This window comes from Eucyclogobius newberryi, unplaced genomic scaffold, assembly GCF_026437365.1.
Source record: "Eucyclogobius newberryi isolate DKJ021-1_F unplaced genomic scaffold, fEucNew1.0.hap1 SCAF_20, whole genome shotgun sequence".
NCBI classification, from domain to species: domain Eukaryota; kingdom Metazoa; phylum Chordata; class Actinopteri; order Gobiiformes; family Gobiidae; genus Eucyclogobius; species Eucyclogobius newberryi.
The window spans coordinates 11,217,119-11,234,931 of NW_027315835.1; the positions used below are offsets into that span (position 1 = coordinate 11,217,119).

At 39.6% G+C, this 17,813-nt stretch overlaps 2 protein-coding genes across 9 annotated transcripts in view; both read right to left on the reverse strand.

The window, feature by feature from the left end:
* The window catches only part of gngt2b (guanine nucleotide binding protein (G protein), gamma transducing activity polypeptide 2b), a 139,592-nt gene extending 132,044 nt beyond the window's left edge, over window positions 1-7,548 (reverse strand). Inside the window, exon 1 of the mRNA XM_072455957.1 lies at window positions 7,539-7,548. The gene's annotated coding sequence lies outside the window, so the exon portion shown is untranslated. The remainder of the gene's footprint in view (window positions 1-7,538) is intronic.
* The window catches only part of tanc2b (tetratricopeptide repeat, ankyrin repeat and coiled-coil containing 2b), a 150,469-nt gene that overhangs the window by 107,509 nt on the left and 25,147 nt on the right, over window positions 1-17,813 (reverse strand). For all 8 annotated transcript variants that reach the window (XM_072455949.1, XM_072455948.1, XM_072455950.1 and 5 more), the window contains exons 2-3: window positions 9,228-9,290; window positions 933-1,118 (exon numbers count right to left, since the gene is read on the reverse strand). In XM_072455949.1, coding sequence (XP_072312050.1) covers window positions 933-1,118; window positions 9,228-9,290 — 249 coding nt within the window. The remainder of the gene's footprint in view (window positions 1-932; window positions 1,119-9,227; window positions 9,291-17,813) is intronic.

A 17,813-nucleotide genomic window follows, 5' to 3' on the forward strand; every position in this document is an offset into this window, starting at 1 on the left:
TGTTGTGGTGTCAATTAGCGATGCCTTCAGTGTTTATTAGACGAATTGGAAATTACAGCGCTTTCCTGCAAGTGCATCATCACCATCACGAGTGGGTAAGAGACTGTAAGTGATTGTGGCTCTTATAAACGATAATGTGGGAATTATGAGCAGACATCAGTTTCCTGCAATCTCCCCGTCACTAAAGGCTTTAACAGCAAGTGCATTGTTGGGTTTCAGAAGACATCACAACATTCTAGAGAACTATAATATCGCATACAGATGAGGGCTAGCTAAAACCAATCATGTCACGTTTGTGGATTTACATGAGATATTTCTTATGAGAAAACCAGGCAATCAAAAGGAAAATCTAGCTCTTCCTCCCCATCGAGGAGTATGTCATCGTCACATTCTAAAATACATAAATATTTTAGCTCATTTCTTAGCAACATATTTTCTCGACAAGTCAACTTTGAGATGTTTTTAAAAAAAAAAATCAACCAAATAAAAGTTTAACTATGGTGAGTGAAGAATATGTACAAATAAAAAGTATTGATAAATATCAGGAATTGTTTTTGGGTTTTTTGGTTGACATTTTGATTTCATAATTCAATTCTTTATTATAAAATGTCTTCTGGCATGTGTTTTAGGGTTCTATCAAAGTTAAGGATTTATTTTAGAATTTTGATTTTGCAGAGGATGAAAGTCCTTTAACGTTTAATGTATGAATTAATTACTTTTTTATGAGAACCAGAAGACAAACAAGATGATCACAGATACATCTATAATTCTCACTTAATGCAATTTCCCAGGAAGCTTTTACAATGGCCTCACAGACACTGAAACGGTCGATAACTCGCACAATACATAAAATCCACGTGAACACAAATATCTTGTCCAGTCGCTCATATTAAACGTATGTTGTATCATTTCTGCGTCGTGTCCTCCCTTACCTGTGAGTTTCTTGCAGGGCTGCAGCCTCACCCCGAGGGCCTGGTGGGTGAGGAGGGGGGAGGAGGGCAGTGAGCGGGACACGCCCTCCATGATGCGAATGTGCTGCATGCCCTCAGTCATGTGGCGAGGGGGAGGAGGCACGGCGTAGTCTCCTTCAAAGGCACAGTCGCTGTCAATACTGCCACCTGCAGGGAGGGAGGAATGACAGTCAGGTGAGATTAAACAGTATATAATAGTCTATATATTAAGGTTGTAGAAATTCTTGGGCGACTAAAGACTTTGCAGATCGTTAAGTCGACAAACGGGGACGATCGCGTGAAACTGGCAAAAGCTGTCTATGATCTGACTCAAACTGCAATTGCAACTATAATACAAAAAATAAAGTTTGCATAGGGTCCAGGCCTTGTCCTTTCTGCTGTTGCCCCATATACATCCTTATAATCTAAATAAAATAATAGGCCAATTGATTCAAATTCTGATCAGACCAATTGACAGCCTTAGGTGCATTTTCATCTCTAATACCTAAAATATGGTCATTTTCTATAGGAAATTCTAAGCAACGTCCAGCGCAGCACCAGATGTCCACTACTGGAAAGGAAACCTGGCAAAATGCTGAGGCTTAGTGATAGGACAAAAACAATTTAATAAAATAAATATACATTTTTAAATCTAGATAATATTTTTTCCTCACATTTGATTGTTCAAGATTTTTAATTCAGTTTAATCTTGTAAATCTAACTAAAATACATAAAATACCTTTCAAATCAAACAATACAACATGAACAATATAGACTTTTAATACTTGTCATAAAACCAAAAGAGATAGTCAAATTTCTTGCTCCAAAGTCTGAACTTTGCTCCAAACCACATACTTTTATGGACTGGAAGATTAACAAAATTAAATTCACTGCACATTCCTTTGCAGAGGACAATAAAGCCATACAGTACCATTGCAAGATAAGGTCAACATTTCCACAGATGATTACAGAAGGCCAGAACCAAACCTATCTTTCCTTATGGTAAAATCCTGTTTGCTCCATAGATTCAAACGTAAACGATGCTGTGTGCGAACAACCCCGACGGCCGTGTTGTGTTAGTAAATTCTGCGTACAGGTAAACACTAGAGACGTGTAAATTTAACCTGCTGGCTGTCTCTGTTTGAGCACTTGTTGTTTAGAGACTTCATTATTGTAATTATGGACTCCGCTGGGCCTGTAGCTGGACTGCCCATGTTGTGTGGTGTCAGTTCTTTATTGACCGCTGTGACCCGGTCGAGGGAACAGCCCTGCAGGCGACACGTGCTGTTTACGTCCACACATCTCCATGACCCTGGCGACACAGAATTACCACGCGGCCAAATATTTACGCCTTGGAGGAGGATAATTGGCATAATGAGCAAAAGAAATAAACAAGACGTCTTGAGAGGACCCTCAACTTAACAAAAGACCACAACAGCATCAGCAGTGATTACAGGGCAACACACTGAGGTTGTAACAATACTGCAAATTTGTTGATTTAAGAGACGGAAAATGTGAAATTATCCAGTATTCATGGTATCATTTTGAGTCAATGAACCGGTTGTCACGCTGTATAATGGACAGCTTTATGTGATAAATGGTTTCAAAAGCCTTATATTAAAATGTTGTGTTTTTCAAGATTGTTTTCTTTGACTTTTTCTTGTTGTTCGTAAGCAAAGATTTCACAAGATTTGTCCTTTTATTAAATTAGGGATGTGTATGTCACTCATACAATCATATCACAAATGTGGTGTCAAGATTGTTTATTTAATCGATAATCGTGGTCAGATTCAGAATACTGGTACAATAAAAAAAATTAAGGAAAAGAAAGTCTTATTAAAGAAATATACTGGTAGTCCAAAAAATAAATGTAAATGTAACTCTTCATCTGGCTATTTTGATCACATTTTACAACTTTATTTTGTCATTCAGTTTGAGTTTAAGTTCTTAAAGCTGTTTACAAAATTGAGAAATAGTAACGTGTTAGACATTTGGATAACACTGTTGTTTTGTCACATTCTCAGTAATTGTGAAATTTTAACTTTTTTTTGTCCCAATAATCATTACACTAAACAAAATGGATTTGGATTTTGCAGGGAGGCTAATGCTGTAGTCGAAAAACATAGCTCTGTCGAAGCCTTTGATACCATGTTTTACAGATACAGATATGATCCAAAAATTTATTTCTTCTTGTTGGCTGCGCTGAACGATAATAAAAGGAACATGGTCCATTAATCTGCTTTTTGCTGTGACAAAACAATGTATAAGGAACGTGCAATCATTATGCTTATTGCAGTTTTATTGAGACTTCGATTTATTAGTTAGTTAAACTTCCATATATTGTCAACTTCTAAACAGGCGGTGAATTTTGCATTGTGACATTGGAGATTTGTCCTCCATTTAAAGTCCCATCCGAACAACAAATCTAGAAATGCCTCTTTTCACCACCACCATTTTTATCCATTTTCACAGTTCTGACTTGTCATTTCCCCGCAGAGAGAGCGGTGAGAGCTACTGGTCCGGCCTGCGCGTGGTGCCAGCGCAGTGAGACGTGGCGGTCCATTATTGGGCTGCGCTCCCCGTGGATGTGTGCGCTAGATGTATGTGTCGCATTACGGAGGGAGACAAATCACGCAGATATAAAGCCGCGACAGCCGAACGCACGTGAGAAATACAGCCGCACGCACAGACCGCGGCGGTTTGTCGGCCTGTGCCCTGGGGAACAGCATTACAAATATAAAGAGATAAACTATAGTTTGGATACTGGGTCGTGGACAGATTAGGGCTGGGAGATTCATCACAATCGAATCGAAATTGCAATTTGAATGGACGCAAGTGCCATCGTTTCCTTCACAAGCAACAAAATATCCTGTCATTTGGCATAAAATATGTAAAAACCTGAAATTTAGATCTTTTGAAATGCAGTTTATCATATTAAGGTCTTTGTCAGTTCTCCCGGACGCTTTGAACAGAATCCTATTCCAAAAAACACCAATTGCAAATGTAATCACAGCCAATCACAATGTTTGTTAGAAAAATCGTAATTACCGGTAAACATTTTTTCCACAAATCCTTCAGCTCAAATACTGGGACATAGACTTGAATGTGAATCCGGTTTTTACTATTTTAAATACAATTTCTATGTGTTTTTATGTTTTTATTGATTTATTGTGATTCATACTGTATTGTGTTTTTAACGTGGTAAGGCACTTTGAATTGCATTTTTTTGTGTGCAAATTGTGCTCTACAAATAAAATTGGATTGATTTGATTGAATGTCTAAATTAGGGCTGGAAGATTAATGGCAATCAAATCAAAATTGCAACTTGAATTGTACTTAACGATTCTCAAAGACTGCAATCATTTAACTTCCACCACAAACAACTACATGTCAACTCTTATTATGCAAATTGACTGCAAGATCTGTAGTTTCAACTTCTAAAACATGCATCCTGTACTAGTTTAGGAGTTGAGATTTCAGTCTTCAATGTTCTTGGATGTTTTATAGTATATAAGAAAGAGCTGAATTTATTGTAAATTATTGTAAATCATCAGGAAAAAAAAACGCTTGAATCATGAATAGTTGCCAATATTTCACCTTTGCACAAAAGCCAATATTCTCAATATGATATCTACATACTACATTATGATGTGTTAAGGGAAAATGTCTATAATCTATTCTTAAAAACAGCCATTGTGTAGCGCCTGTTTAAAAGTCTAAATAAATCTTGGTAAGTTGTACTTTAGAGAAGAGAGAGGAGAGAGGAGAAATAGCAGGTTGCGCTTGCGTCAGTGATGAGAGATGTGCCTCTAAGTTTTAAAAATAAACACACTCCTACTCATTGAGGTACTTTGCTCGAACAAAAATGCCAACTTTAAATTTCAGTCTTGCCCAAAACATCTTAAACATGCACCTGATTCGTCTCCTGTAGATGTCTGCCTGCTTTCTGACGTAGTAAGACGAAGTAATTTCGAGTAAGCACAAAGTTCCGGGCCATAAAGTCAGAAAAAAGCAGCCGGAGCCTTGGTAAAGACATAATTATGAGTGGAAATAGAGTTGGGAAAACTGCTGTCAGAGGAAAGATACTTCAGGAAATGAGCAGGTGAAAGTGTGAAAGGGAAGGTACCGTATTATGTTTCTTATCAAGCGCCATTCATTCAAGTAAGGCCCAGTGAGGCCTGAAGGTAATGCGGTAATGGAGTTTTATGGGTGTCTTTGTCATCACCAGACATTACAAATTACATTAGGAAAGACTTTTTTATTCTTCAACATACCATAGTTCAAATTTGATTGAAGCAAAACTGTCCGTAAAACTAAATAGCAATAGTTATATCAAGTTTTAACTTAACTTGCATTAACTAAACTTTTCCTGGCCTGAAGGCTTTCTTTGACAGGACAGCTGTAGTGTGAAATGGAAAGAGAGAGGGTAAAGACATTCGACAAATGGTCGAGGCCAGAAAGCGAACCTATAGAGGAACGTTATTGGGAACTTAGTGTAATGTGCACTGTACAACAAGATTTTTAGTACAGAATATAATTAAGTTACTTGCATCTTTAAGCAGTATCAACGCATAAATGCATGTACATTTTTAACACATTTTGAAAAAACAAACTATTCATTGGCAGCTAATGCTAAATGTCACCTCCTTGTTAACAAACACAATCAAAAAGCTTATTGAAACATTGCACTTGCTGAACCTTAAAAGTTTGGGTACCACTTTTACAATAACTATACCACGATAAGATTTAATTCATAATGGTTCATATTAAACCCCTGCCCCTGCCTTCACACCAGCCCTGGGTTCCCCCTGCAACATCTACTCCCACTAAAGATTCATCATTCTCCTTCTCATCTCCACTCTCACCCATGGGCCTTCCCAGCCATTTTGAAAGTCTGATCAAATCAGGCATTAAGATGGCTCCACTCACGCCCAATATAGCAAGGGCTATGCCGACTACACCAACAAAAGCCCCACCACCCATCCCCCCTCGCATCTCACCTGGTCCCAAACTCTCCTTGGCTACAAAAGCCCCACCACCCATCCAACCTCGCCTTTCACCTGGTATCTCCCATAGCTAGGATGCACTGGGTCTCAGCGTTGCCGGGACTTATTGTCACATTAAAAATCAAACCAACCCGGGGCCCTATGTAAAAAGAGCCCCCCCTAGTGCTATTTCTGTAGTCACATCATCACACAGATGGAAAAACAAAATGCGAGTCAGGCCCAATCTGAGAAATGTGATTCATATTCCCTGTGAAAAGATAAAGCCCAGTCTCACTGAAACTAGTCTGAAACTTGCTGTGCTAAATGTCAGATCTTTATGTAACAATATAATCTTGATTTTATGTTTTTAACTGAAACATGGCTTGACAAAAACACAGGAAATGTAGTTCTGATAGAATCTGCTCCACCCAACTTTAAATTTGAATCTGAAACACGAGAAAACAAAAAAGGGGGTGGAGTCTGTGCTGTCTTTAGAGATGAAATAATTACCCGCAGGTTGTCTTTTGGGGTGTTTTCATCATTTGAGTATGTATCCTTTAAAATGGAGCTAAAACGGTCTCCATCCATTCTCTTCATTGTTTTATACAAGCCTCCCCAGCACTGCCAAAGTTTTATTGATGATTTTACTGAGATGCTTTCAGTCATATGCACAGACTTTGATGGTTTGGTCATTACAGGTGATTTCAATGTGCATGTTGATGATATTTGTGACAGAAACGCTAAAGAGCTTGATGCTGTCCTTGAAACCTTCAGTCTTACTCAGCATGTGAGAGGCCCCACCCACAGCAAAGGACACACTCTAGATCTCATAATTACAAAGGGGGTAAATATTTCAAATGTTAATGTGATCGATGTTGCTCTGTCTGATCATTTCTGTGTCTTCTTTGACCTGTCTGTTTCTCCACAGGTGCACTGTTTATGGAAATGATAAACTTTGAAAATGTCTCATGTTCTAATGTAAATGATTTGTTGAACTCTGTTACATCTAGTGTTTTGAATGTTCTGGACACCATCGCCCCTATAAAGGCTAAAATGGTTAAAAATAAGCAGAAGGCGCCGTGGAGAAATGATGATTCGGTCAGGGCACAGTAAAGGGAGTGCCGCAGGGCCGAACGGAAATGGCGGAAGTCAAAGCTCCAGGTTCAAAAAGAGATTTACAAAGAAAAGCTGAACATGTACAACCTAATCTTATGTAGAACTAGGGAAAGATATTTTTCTGAAATAATTGGAAGCTGCAGTAACAACTCGCGTGTCCTGTTTGCCACAATAAACAGATTAACAAACCCTCCAGCTCAGCTGCCGTTAGAACTCATTTCCACATCCAAGTGTAATGAGTTTGCATTATTCTTTAATGACAAAGTTCAGGGCATTAAAAATGCTATAAATCCCACAATGCAAAAAATTACCCTAAAACCACCAAGACACTTAGAGCTAACTCACTTTGCACCAGTAACTGACAAAACTGTCCATGAGATCATCACCAGTCTGAGTTCATCTACATGCTGCCTTGATGTGTTACCCACCAGATTTCTAAAGTCTGTGCTGAACAGTTTGTTAGCACCATTCACTCACATAGTTAACATGTCGCTTCAATCTGGAACATTCCCAATGTCTTTGAAAACTGCGGTCATAAAGCCTCTCCTAAAGAAGAGCAGTCTTGATGCCGCAGTACTGAGTCATTACCGGCCCATCTCTAATCTGCCATTTTTGGGCAAAGTCCTTGAAAAGGTTGTTTACCAACAGCTCACAGATTTCCTCTTAATAAACAACTCATTTGATGTTTTTCAGTCAGGTTTTAGACCTCATCACAGCACTGAGACTGCTCTTGTCAAGGTGACAAATGACATCCGCCTGAACACTGACACGGGCAAAGCCTCAGTCTTAATTCTGTTAGATCTGAGTGCTGCTTTTGACACTGTCGATCATGGGATCCTCTTACAGAGACTAGAGGACTGGGTGGGCATCACTGGCACTGCCCTAAACTGGTTAAGGTCCTATCTGGAAGACAGGAAGTACTTTGTTGAAATTGGTAGCTGTGTCTCAGACCACATGACCCTGACCTGTGGAGTGCCCCAAGGGTCAGTCCTGGGTCCCCTTCTGTTCAACCTCTACATGCTGCCGTTAGGTCAGTTGATACGCAGTGAAAATGTGTCCTATCACAATTATGCAGACGACACTCAGATCTATGTTTCACTATCGGCAGGTGACTATGGACCAGTAGATTCACTCTGTCACTGCATCCAACAGATCAGTGTGTGGATGCAAAACAACTTTCTACAGCTGAACTCAGACAAGACTGAAATAATCGTTTTTGGCCCACAGAAACAAAGAGAAAGTGTTAGCGGTCACCTCCAGAGTCTCGCTCTAAAACCTACAAACCAAATTAGAAATCTGGGGGTAATAATGGACTCAGACTTGAACTTTAATAGCCACGTCAAATCAATAACATCAGCAGCTTTTTACCATCTAAAAAACATTGCCAAAATCAAAAATATAGTGTCAAAACCAGATTTAGAGAGACTTATCCATGCGTTTGTCTCCAGTAGATTAGACTACTGTAACGGCCTGCTCACTGGCCTCTCCAAACGAGTTGTAAAACAGCTGCAGTACATCCAGAACGCTGCTGCTCGGGTCCTGACCAGAACCAGGAAGTATGATCACATTAGTCCTGTTCTCAGGTCTCTGCACTGGCTCCCTGTGGCTCAGAGAATAGACTTTAAAGCAGCTCTGCTTGTGTACAAGTCTCTCCATGGCCTAGCACCAAAGTACATCTTGGATATGTTAGTGCCATATGAACCATCTCGGACTCTGAGGACCTCAGGGACCGGCCTCTTGCTGGTGCCCAGAGTCAGGACAAAACATGGGGAATCTGCGTTTCAGTTTTATGCAGCTAAAATCTGGAACATTCTTCCTGAAGATGTGAGACAGGCTTCTACTCTGACAATGTTCAAATCTAAGCTAAAAACAGTTTTGTTTAGCTGCGCATATGACTGAAAGGATTTTTTTCTTTGCACTCTTCTCTTTTGTTTGTGATTTTATTAGTTTAGAAAATCAGTTGGATTGATAATTTTTAATTTAGTTAATTTTATTGTATTTCTGTTTCTGTCATTTCTTTGTGAATTGAATGCATTTTTCCTGCTGTGTGAAGCACTTTGAATTGCCTTGTGTATGAAATGTGCTCTACAAATAAACTTGCCTTGCCTTGCCTTAAACACATAGTTTATTAAGAATTATTCAGGCTAATAAAAGTCTAGTTACACTTCATTCTTACCTTGGCACAGATGAGGGTCTAGACTGGGTGAGCGGGGGTCTCCGTAATCCTCACTCCCTCCATCTGCGGACGAAGAGGAAACAGAGAAAGAAAAAGAATGAGCCCGGAAATGATGAGCGAAATGTGGCGTAGAAGAACTGGCCAAAAGTAAGGCCACATCCTCCTCTCCAATGAACCAGCTATGAGACCTCAAGACCCCCAGAAGACTGCTCACACACAGCCTCTCCACACCCTTCCTCCTGGGACCCACACACCCCCTGATGGTGGCAAAGTGTGATCGCGCTGCTAAGCTCCACTTTTTCTTTCGCCCCATGTTTAGACTGAGTTGTTATCTGAAGGGACTTTCCCCGAACACAAGTGGTTTAGCGCACAGCATATGGGCTCTGTGGAGCGAGGGGCTAAAACATGTGGGCGTATCCCCCAAAGATAGATCTGTTTTAATGATATGAGAATCAATTATGCCCAAGGGAAGAGGCAAATCAGCTACAGTGGAGAGAGAGAGGGACAGAGAGGGAGGGAGGGAGGGAGGGATAGAGAGAGAGAGAGAGAGAGGGATAGAGGAAGAGGGAGAGAGTGAGGGAGGGAGGGACAGAGAGGGAGGGAGGGAGAGAAAGGCAGGGAGGGATAGAGGAAGAGGGAGAGAGGGAGGGAGGGAGAGAGGGACAGAGAGGGACAGAGAGGGAGAGAGGGAGAGAGAGGGGGGACAAGAGGGGGAAAGGAAAAGAAGGGGAAGGAGGGAGAGAGGGTGGGAGAAAAAAATATTTAAAAAAAAGAGAAAGAGGGACGAGAGGGTGACAGACAGATAGAGAAAAAAAGGGGAGAGTTGAGAGCAAGGGAGGGGGGAAAAGAGAGATGGGGGAGGTATGTTGAAGAGCAAGGGGAAGGGAGGGAAGGAAGCGAGATGAGATATAAAGAAAAGGGAAGAGAAGAGGGAGGGATGGAGAATATATATATATATTTATATATATATAGATAAATGAGAGAAAGAAAGAGTGAGAGAGAGCGAAAAAGTAAGAATAACAGAAAGAGGGGAAATAGAAAGAGAAATATAAAGAAATAGAGAGGGAAACATTAGGATGAATTAAGATAGATCTGTTTTAATGATATGAGAATCAATTACGCCCAAGGGAGCGAACAGGCAAATTAGCTACAGTGGAGAGAGGGAGGGAGAGAGAGAGAGAGCGAGAGAGAGGGAGAGAGAGAGATGGAGAAGTACAAAGGAAGAGAGGAGCGAGCGGGAGGAGCAATAATAGTATCACCAGAGAATTGTTTCATAATCCAGTTCAAATGCACATGGATCTAGTGTACCGCGAACAGAAACACCAGAGGGAGGCCCGGGACAAATGATTTATACTGGTGATATTAGAATTAATTATCCGCTGACACGGGCTGCGTATTAAAGGACTTGTATGGGCAAGTCCTCTAAGCTGATCACTTTAAACATAGATCAAAGTGTTGCTGCAAGTCAGAGCAGAACAATACGGAGAAAAAGTTGTGTCTTGTAATTGAAATTACCAATTCGCTTTCTTTCAAGAATCTGAATCTGCCAAACCCAGAAATTCAAAAATAGATGAGGTTGAAATGTTTTGATTTCAGACTTGACACAAACATGTAGACCTGATTTGCAACAAGCAGTTACTTCTTTCATGTCCACAGAGTTTTAGGTCGATGGATCTCGTCAACCACAGGCAGTATATATATTGAAAAGTATTAGCTGCAGGGCTTACTATGGCTGCACGGCAACTATTACATTTGAATCACAATTTAAGAGCTGCAATAAGGAAGGAATCACACAAAATATTGTCCTCTGCAATATAAGATTCCTTCTCCATTGGGGTCTTCTTATGAATAAACCAGCTTATCCTGCTCTGGGCCTCTAAATCCTCTTCTGAAATGCATGTTGCATTTCAATATTTCACTGTGTATTCACTGTGAACTCAATCTTGATTAAAAAAACAACAACAAATCACAGCTTTACTTGTGATCAAAATATTTTCAGAGATATTGTAATATATATATATATATATATATATATATATATATATATATATATATATATATTGACAGACAACCTAGCAATTACAAATTCACGTAAACATGTCAAAGTATCTTAAGTCACCAATCACGATGCTGACGCGCTAACTATACACTGCCATTCTCGTACTGTTGAGACACACTCAGCATATTGCACCTCCATCCTCAATGTTAGCGCACAATTGTTATCAGCTTTGGCCAAAACCTGCTTAAGCCTCTAATCGTAGATCTGAAAAGTAAACCCAAACAAACCGTTTTATCCGTCCCATCGCCTCAGCCTCTCAGCTTGACAGCAGGTCGGAGCGGCTTCAACTGGCAGAAAGATCAAGCTAATCGATGTTCTGATAGAAGGAACCCGGGGGCCAGAGCGCTGTGTGAGAACTGGGCCATGATACACAACGAGTACACGGACTACAGAGAGTACCGTATTTTCCGGTCCATAAGTTGCACCCTTTTACATAGTTATGGCCGGGGTGCGACTTCTACTCCGGAACGACTTGTATGTGGTATTATTCGTTATTTTCAGACTGGCAAACGCAAGAGGGCGCTCTAGGCTCTAAGCGACGCAGAAGAAGAATCTGCACTTCCTCTGCCTCCAGAGTTTGTGGAGTTGTTTAGAAGTGACACTGAGGAAGAAGAATTCAATGGATTTAGTGATTTAGGGTAAAACTGATGCTTTGGTGAACTTGTTAGCATGTTCTTTATGCTACAAATTAAAGACATGAAAGGTATATGAAAGTGATTTGTCGGACACAATTAACGCTATTGTGAAAATGCAAAATGAGATGTACAAAATACATAATTTAGTTTTGTTGTTTTCTGGTTTGTAAAAGCAGAATTCATTAAAAAAAAAGTGTCTGAAATGTGATTGTATGACTAAGTTGTACATAAGTTGTACATATCCTAAATATTTGTTGTTGTAAATTGAATTTTCCATTCGAAGAAACAGCTATGCAAAGACTACTTCATGTTTAAATCGTTCTCGTTTATATATATATGCTTGACATGAGATTGTTACATACCAGAGGAGTTCACTGGCTTTGTGATTGGATAAACACATTAAGCTATGCAAAAGTTTGTAATCATATTTCCCTTATGGATTTTGTCTCGTTAACATGTATAAAAACTATTGCGAACCTCATTAATTCTACCAAACATGTCTATCGTGCAGTACTAATGTCTGTTTTTACTCTGCAATTTGCATTTTTCCTTCAACCTTTTACTCTCTAAACATAATTTCTCACCTCATATGCTCCATGAACCATATCGAGTAGTAAGATCACTGCTGTGAAAAACAGAGCAGGCCTTGGAGCAGACGTGGGGGACTAGAAACACAACTAAATGTAAATGAAGACTGAAATAGACTTTACACACAATCCCGACACCGCATGTTATTAGCACTTTGGGTGACGATTAAAGCAACGCTATTCACATGCTCAAAATGTCAGAACATAATAATTATGGACAAAAGATGGTGTCATGTGAGTCTGAAACTGGGACTTTTTGGGACTTATCTTGGTGATGCTAATTAGAAGTTTGCAATTTAGCGGATTGCAATCAAATCCAGATCTAATAGTTTCAAATTGCCAATGATCAGTAGAGGCTTTTTACCGTAATTTCCAGTCTATAAGGCGCACCTTTTTACATAGTTTTGCCCGGGGTGCATCTTCTACTCCGGACTGACTTGTGATATTATTTGTTATTTTCACCCTGGCAACCGCCGCAGGAGAAGAATCTGCACTTTGTCTAAGTCCAGAGTTTGTGGAGTTGTTTAGAAGTGACACAGAGGAAGAAGAATTCAATGGATTTAGTGATTTGGGGTAAAACTGATGCTTTGGTAAACTTGTTAGCATGTTCTTTATGCTATAGTTATCTGAATAACTGTTAATATGTTACGTTAACATAACAGACACTTACGAAAGTTTGTTCACGGTGCGTCATGTAGCTGAAGGTGTTACGTTAGCATATGTACACCTATTCACCATGTTCTCTAATCTGCATTTCAAGATTAAATGTCTGTTCTTGGTCTTGGATTTTATCAAATAAATTTCCCCCAAAATGCGACTTATACTCCAGTGACTTATAAAGTCTGTTTTTTCTCTATTATGCATTTATTTTTTTTATTCTTATACTCTGGAAAATACGGTAGTTGAGTGGTCGACAGCCAATTCTCTGTCATAGAACATAGTATATAGTTTTACAGTTTTTTACAGTTTTGTATTAAATGATAGTCTGGCTGGTTTGTGCTCAATATGTTATCTTCAAAATCTGATTCTGTTGACATATATTTCATTGAAAACACACTGAACACCGCTATACCGCACATATTGTTCGTTTCTGTGATGAACGTGCCATTAGCCGTACAAAGCCCTTTTCAGTCCTCGCCGTGACATCCTCGCCGTTGCTTACCGAACATCTGTCAAGTCGCCACTGCAACGGCTACAAAACAACTGTACTGGTCTCACTGAGCTGGCCCCGGTTCAAAGACAATCTGAACTGTGTGACCGCGAGCTTTTGAGACTGGCAGTAGAAGGCAGAAGTGATAAAAGCCTCTCTTCTAGACGTAAGAAATAATGGTCTGTAATGCCTCGGTGCAGCGTTGCCGATGTCAAAAGGTCACGCCAATTTTGTCTGACATCTCATAGTAAGGCTATAGTCTGCTCAATGAGTCAGCTGTGAACTTTGACCTCTCTGAAAGGAGTACGGAGCCATTGCGGGGGTGATTAGTTCAAAATTGCGATCTTGTGTGCGATATAATCAGAAGACACAAAAAACGACAGACAAAGGCCATTTTCCAAAACGGCTATAATCATATAGTTCAGTTTCATGAAATGTAATTAAACGTAAGTAAGACTGCAACGCTATAGAACTTGGAAAATGTTCATGTAATATTAATAACTGTGATATTGTTTAGTTATATTCAAGTTGAAATCATGTGTTTGATCATGAAAACAATAGAAGCATAGAATGTGACATGACAAGGTATTTATTTGTTGTTGTTTTTTCACATTAAACGTAAAAGAAAATCAACGTACACTCTACCAGAAAAGCCTTTGATCCCCGTCTTTCCCATGAGGGACTCCAGCACCACCAGTACCACCAGCAGCAGCAGCAGAGGAAGAGACAGAGGGCTGGAAGTGAGGTGTGAGATCGAGCCGTGCGCACTCCGGATACGAGTCTACTGGAGAATTGGATCTTTCAGCTCAGTGGCTAACAGACGCACCGGTTCAGGTCCCTGTACGCCTTTCATTAACTCCCGTCGTCGAAATCTGCTGCTGCTATTGTCGTAAGTGATCGTGTTAGATTGGTCAGCACAAATGGACAAATTGGGCCATTGTGTTTATTATAAGTGATGTAGTCGCCGTGCGGTTGTGCATTGATACTGCTCCATTGGGTTAGAGACGACGTGGAAGGCAGGTTCATGTCAAGTCAAAAGGAAATGAAGTGAGGATAAAGCAACTAGTGATGATCTTAAAGTGCATGTGACAAATAGGACTCCACATTTCACGTAAACATAACATACCGTCATTATTTTTAAGGTTTTGCTCATTTTTTTCATTTTTTTTTCTATTATCGGTACAAGGCTCTGCAACATGACCTTGAGTCAAACGCAAAGATGTTCCAGAAAATTAACAGAACCCATTCACTCACAGAAGGTCAACATCAGCTGTGATAGTCTTGAATGGCCACAGGCATATAGTGGAGCATAAGAAACTAAACATATAAGTTTTAGCAAGCACAATTGATGATGCCATTTTTAATGCCCTCAATTGCGGACGCAGAAGTATCTGCTGGGGAGATTGAGATGCTGAAGGATGCAATGAGTTTTCGTGATGGTTATCGCCTCTTTGCAGTCTGAAAGTATTGAAGAGTATACAGTCAGGCATGTAGAAAGTCCATACAGGCGAATGAATGCTCAGGTTCTGACTGGAAGCAGGAAGTACGATCACATTAGACCTGTTCTCAGGTCTCTGCACTGGCTCCCTGTGGTTCAGAGAATAGACTTTAAAACAGCTTTGCTTGAGTACTCTCAAAGTCTCTCCATGGCCTAGCACCAAAGTACATCTCGGACATATTAGTGCCATATGTACCATCTAGGACCTCAGGAACCTGTCTCCTGCTGGTGCCCAGAGTTGGGACTAAACATGGAAAATCTGCGTTTCAGTTTTATGCTACTAAAATCTGGAACAGTCTTCCTGAAGATGTGAGACAGGCTTCTACTCTGACAATGTTCAAATCCAAGCTAAAAACAGTTTTGTTTAGCTGTGCATATGACTGAAATTATTTTCTTTGCACTCTTGTAAACTGTTATCTGATTTCTGTCATGTCTTTTTCCTGTTGTGTGAAGCACTTTGAATTGCCCTGTGTACAAATTGTGCTCTACAAATAAACTTGCCTTGTGTGACACCTAGAAACTGAATAACAGTTTTAATTATCTATGTTTCCATTAGAAAGAGGGAGACACAGGTTCCTTTAATAATGGAATTAATCATTGTGAATCTTGCCACTTTGCGCTTACTTCTATCACATTTTGTTACTTTTTATAAGCATAAATAATTATGTATCTTCTCCAACCCATGGGGCCTTTAACCCCCTCCAAACAAGAGTTTATATGATGCATGATATAAAAGCTCTACAAATTATTTAGATGAATCTTTGTTTCTCATTTGTAAAACTTGAATGTCGCACATTCCAAGCCTAGAGCAATAAGCGCAAGAGGAGCTGCATATTTAACGAGTGCATGCAAATAAATAAGCTACTAAACTTGTAAAGAAAATTACTCAAGCCATGCCGATAGCAGAGCAGGGGGTAAAAGTTTGGCCTGGTTTTGTTGCATAACTATGGACATCTAGGGGCGACGACAAACCCCCAAAGCCAGTCTTTTTATAGCCCAAGTCCCACTACACCTGTTTCCCCTGATACACTGTGGCCTGCATTACAAGTGTGTGCAAAAATGTGCTTACACTAATACTGCGGGCAACAAAACAGTGATATTTAAATATGTCTAATGAACACCTGGACATTTAGGTCAATGTATTGTGGGCACGCCGTACATTGATCTAATCCTCCAGCTCTTCTACAGAACAAGACTGAGATCAATTTGCATTAAAAAAAAAGCAAAATACTTTTCTACTGCAGGCTTGGGTTTTTGCTCAAATTGAACATGAGTTTAACTACAGAGAAAAACGGACTCATGATTATCATTTAATAGTAATGTTTTAAATAAATTTGTGTGGAAAATATCGTTCATGTCGCAGTGTCTGGTTCAATACATTTAATAATGCTGTTTTTTTTATTCAGAAGTTTGCTCAGGACCTTATATCCAAAATCATTAACCCAAAATGTATTTATTTACCTTAAGGCACACTTGAAAACCAATGGATCCAAGTTGAAATTTGAATACCGTTTTTAAAAAATGCTATAAAAAGAGCTTTGTGTTATGTTGTTAAGTTCCTATTTATTTTACAGACATTTCACATTTGTCTGATCATTAAACTTTGACTAATACCTTTAAAGACATGTTTTAACTGTCAATCCTGAGGCAATATCCAGCCCAAGTGACAAAAAAATATGCCTATTGCCAATTTCCATCATTAAAATCTTTCCTATACATGGCTTAAAAACAACAAGAAAATACCCACTCACCAAAGTGACCCTGTCTGACCAAGCATAATAACAACTAAAGGACAGGGGCAGCGTGACGGCGGCTCGGGGCCAGAAAGGTGACGCATTTCTGAGGGCAAGACTACGTCAGGCCCAGCAGTGTCCTGGATAGACGGAGGTGTGATTGAGCAGGAAGTGGAGAATCAGTGAGAGGACTAAAAAAGAAAAGAAAAAGAAAACCGGTAGAGTGATAGCTTTGACACCTACACAGCCATCAGAGAGCTGAGAAAAGCTGTGTCGCGGATCTGAGTGGGTGAGTTCCTCTAAAAATAAATGATTAAAAGGTGTGAGAGGTGAAAAGCAGTCCGGATGGATGGAGGGATCGAAAGGTGCAGACTGCCTTCAGTCTGACACAGCGGTGGGTGGAGCACAGAGCAGTGAAAAGCCACCACAAATATACAGTAATGGATGGATCATACTGGCAAGTGCTGCGTCATGGACCTTTCAACAGGCACTAAAAACCAATAACAAGCCGATTTTGTACACAGATAACTACAGATAATTCAAACTGATTAAGTATGTATTTATTTATTTATTTGTAATTATGTTCATTTTATATATCTATTTTATATGTCGCTTTTTACTGCCAAAATGTGACCAAACTCGGTTGTGGGAAGCAAAAAAATTACACATAAAGCAAATTTTATACAATATAGCGAGGCAATAGGACCAAAAATATTCATTTGCGAGTTTATTTAATTGTTTCCCTTACTGTTCAATCACAATTCTTTTTTCATTCCTTCTCAATAAAGCACATCAAAATGTATTTAATTTAAATACTGGATTGTTGCCATTTTGAAATAAAGTAAAACGTATGCCTCCAAACTTTGAACGACTAAAAGAATGGAGAGGGTTGAGCAGGTTTGAATTTAAAAATGTGTATGTGTA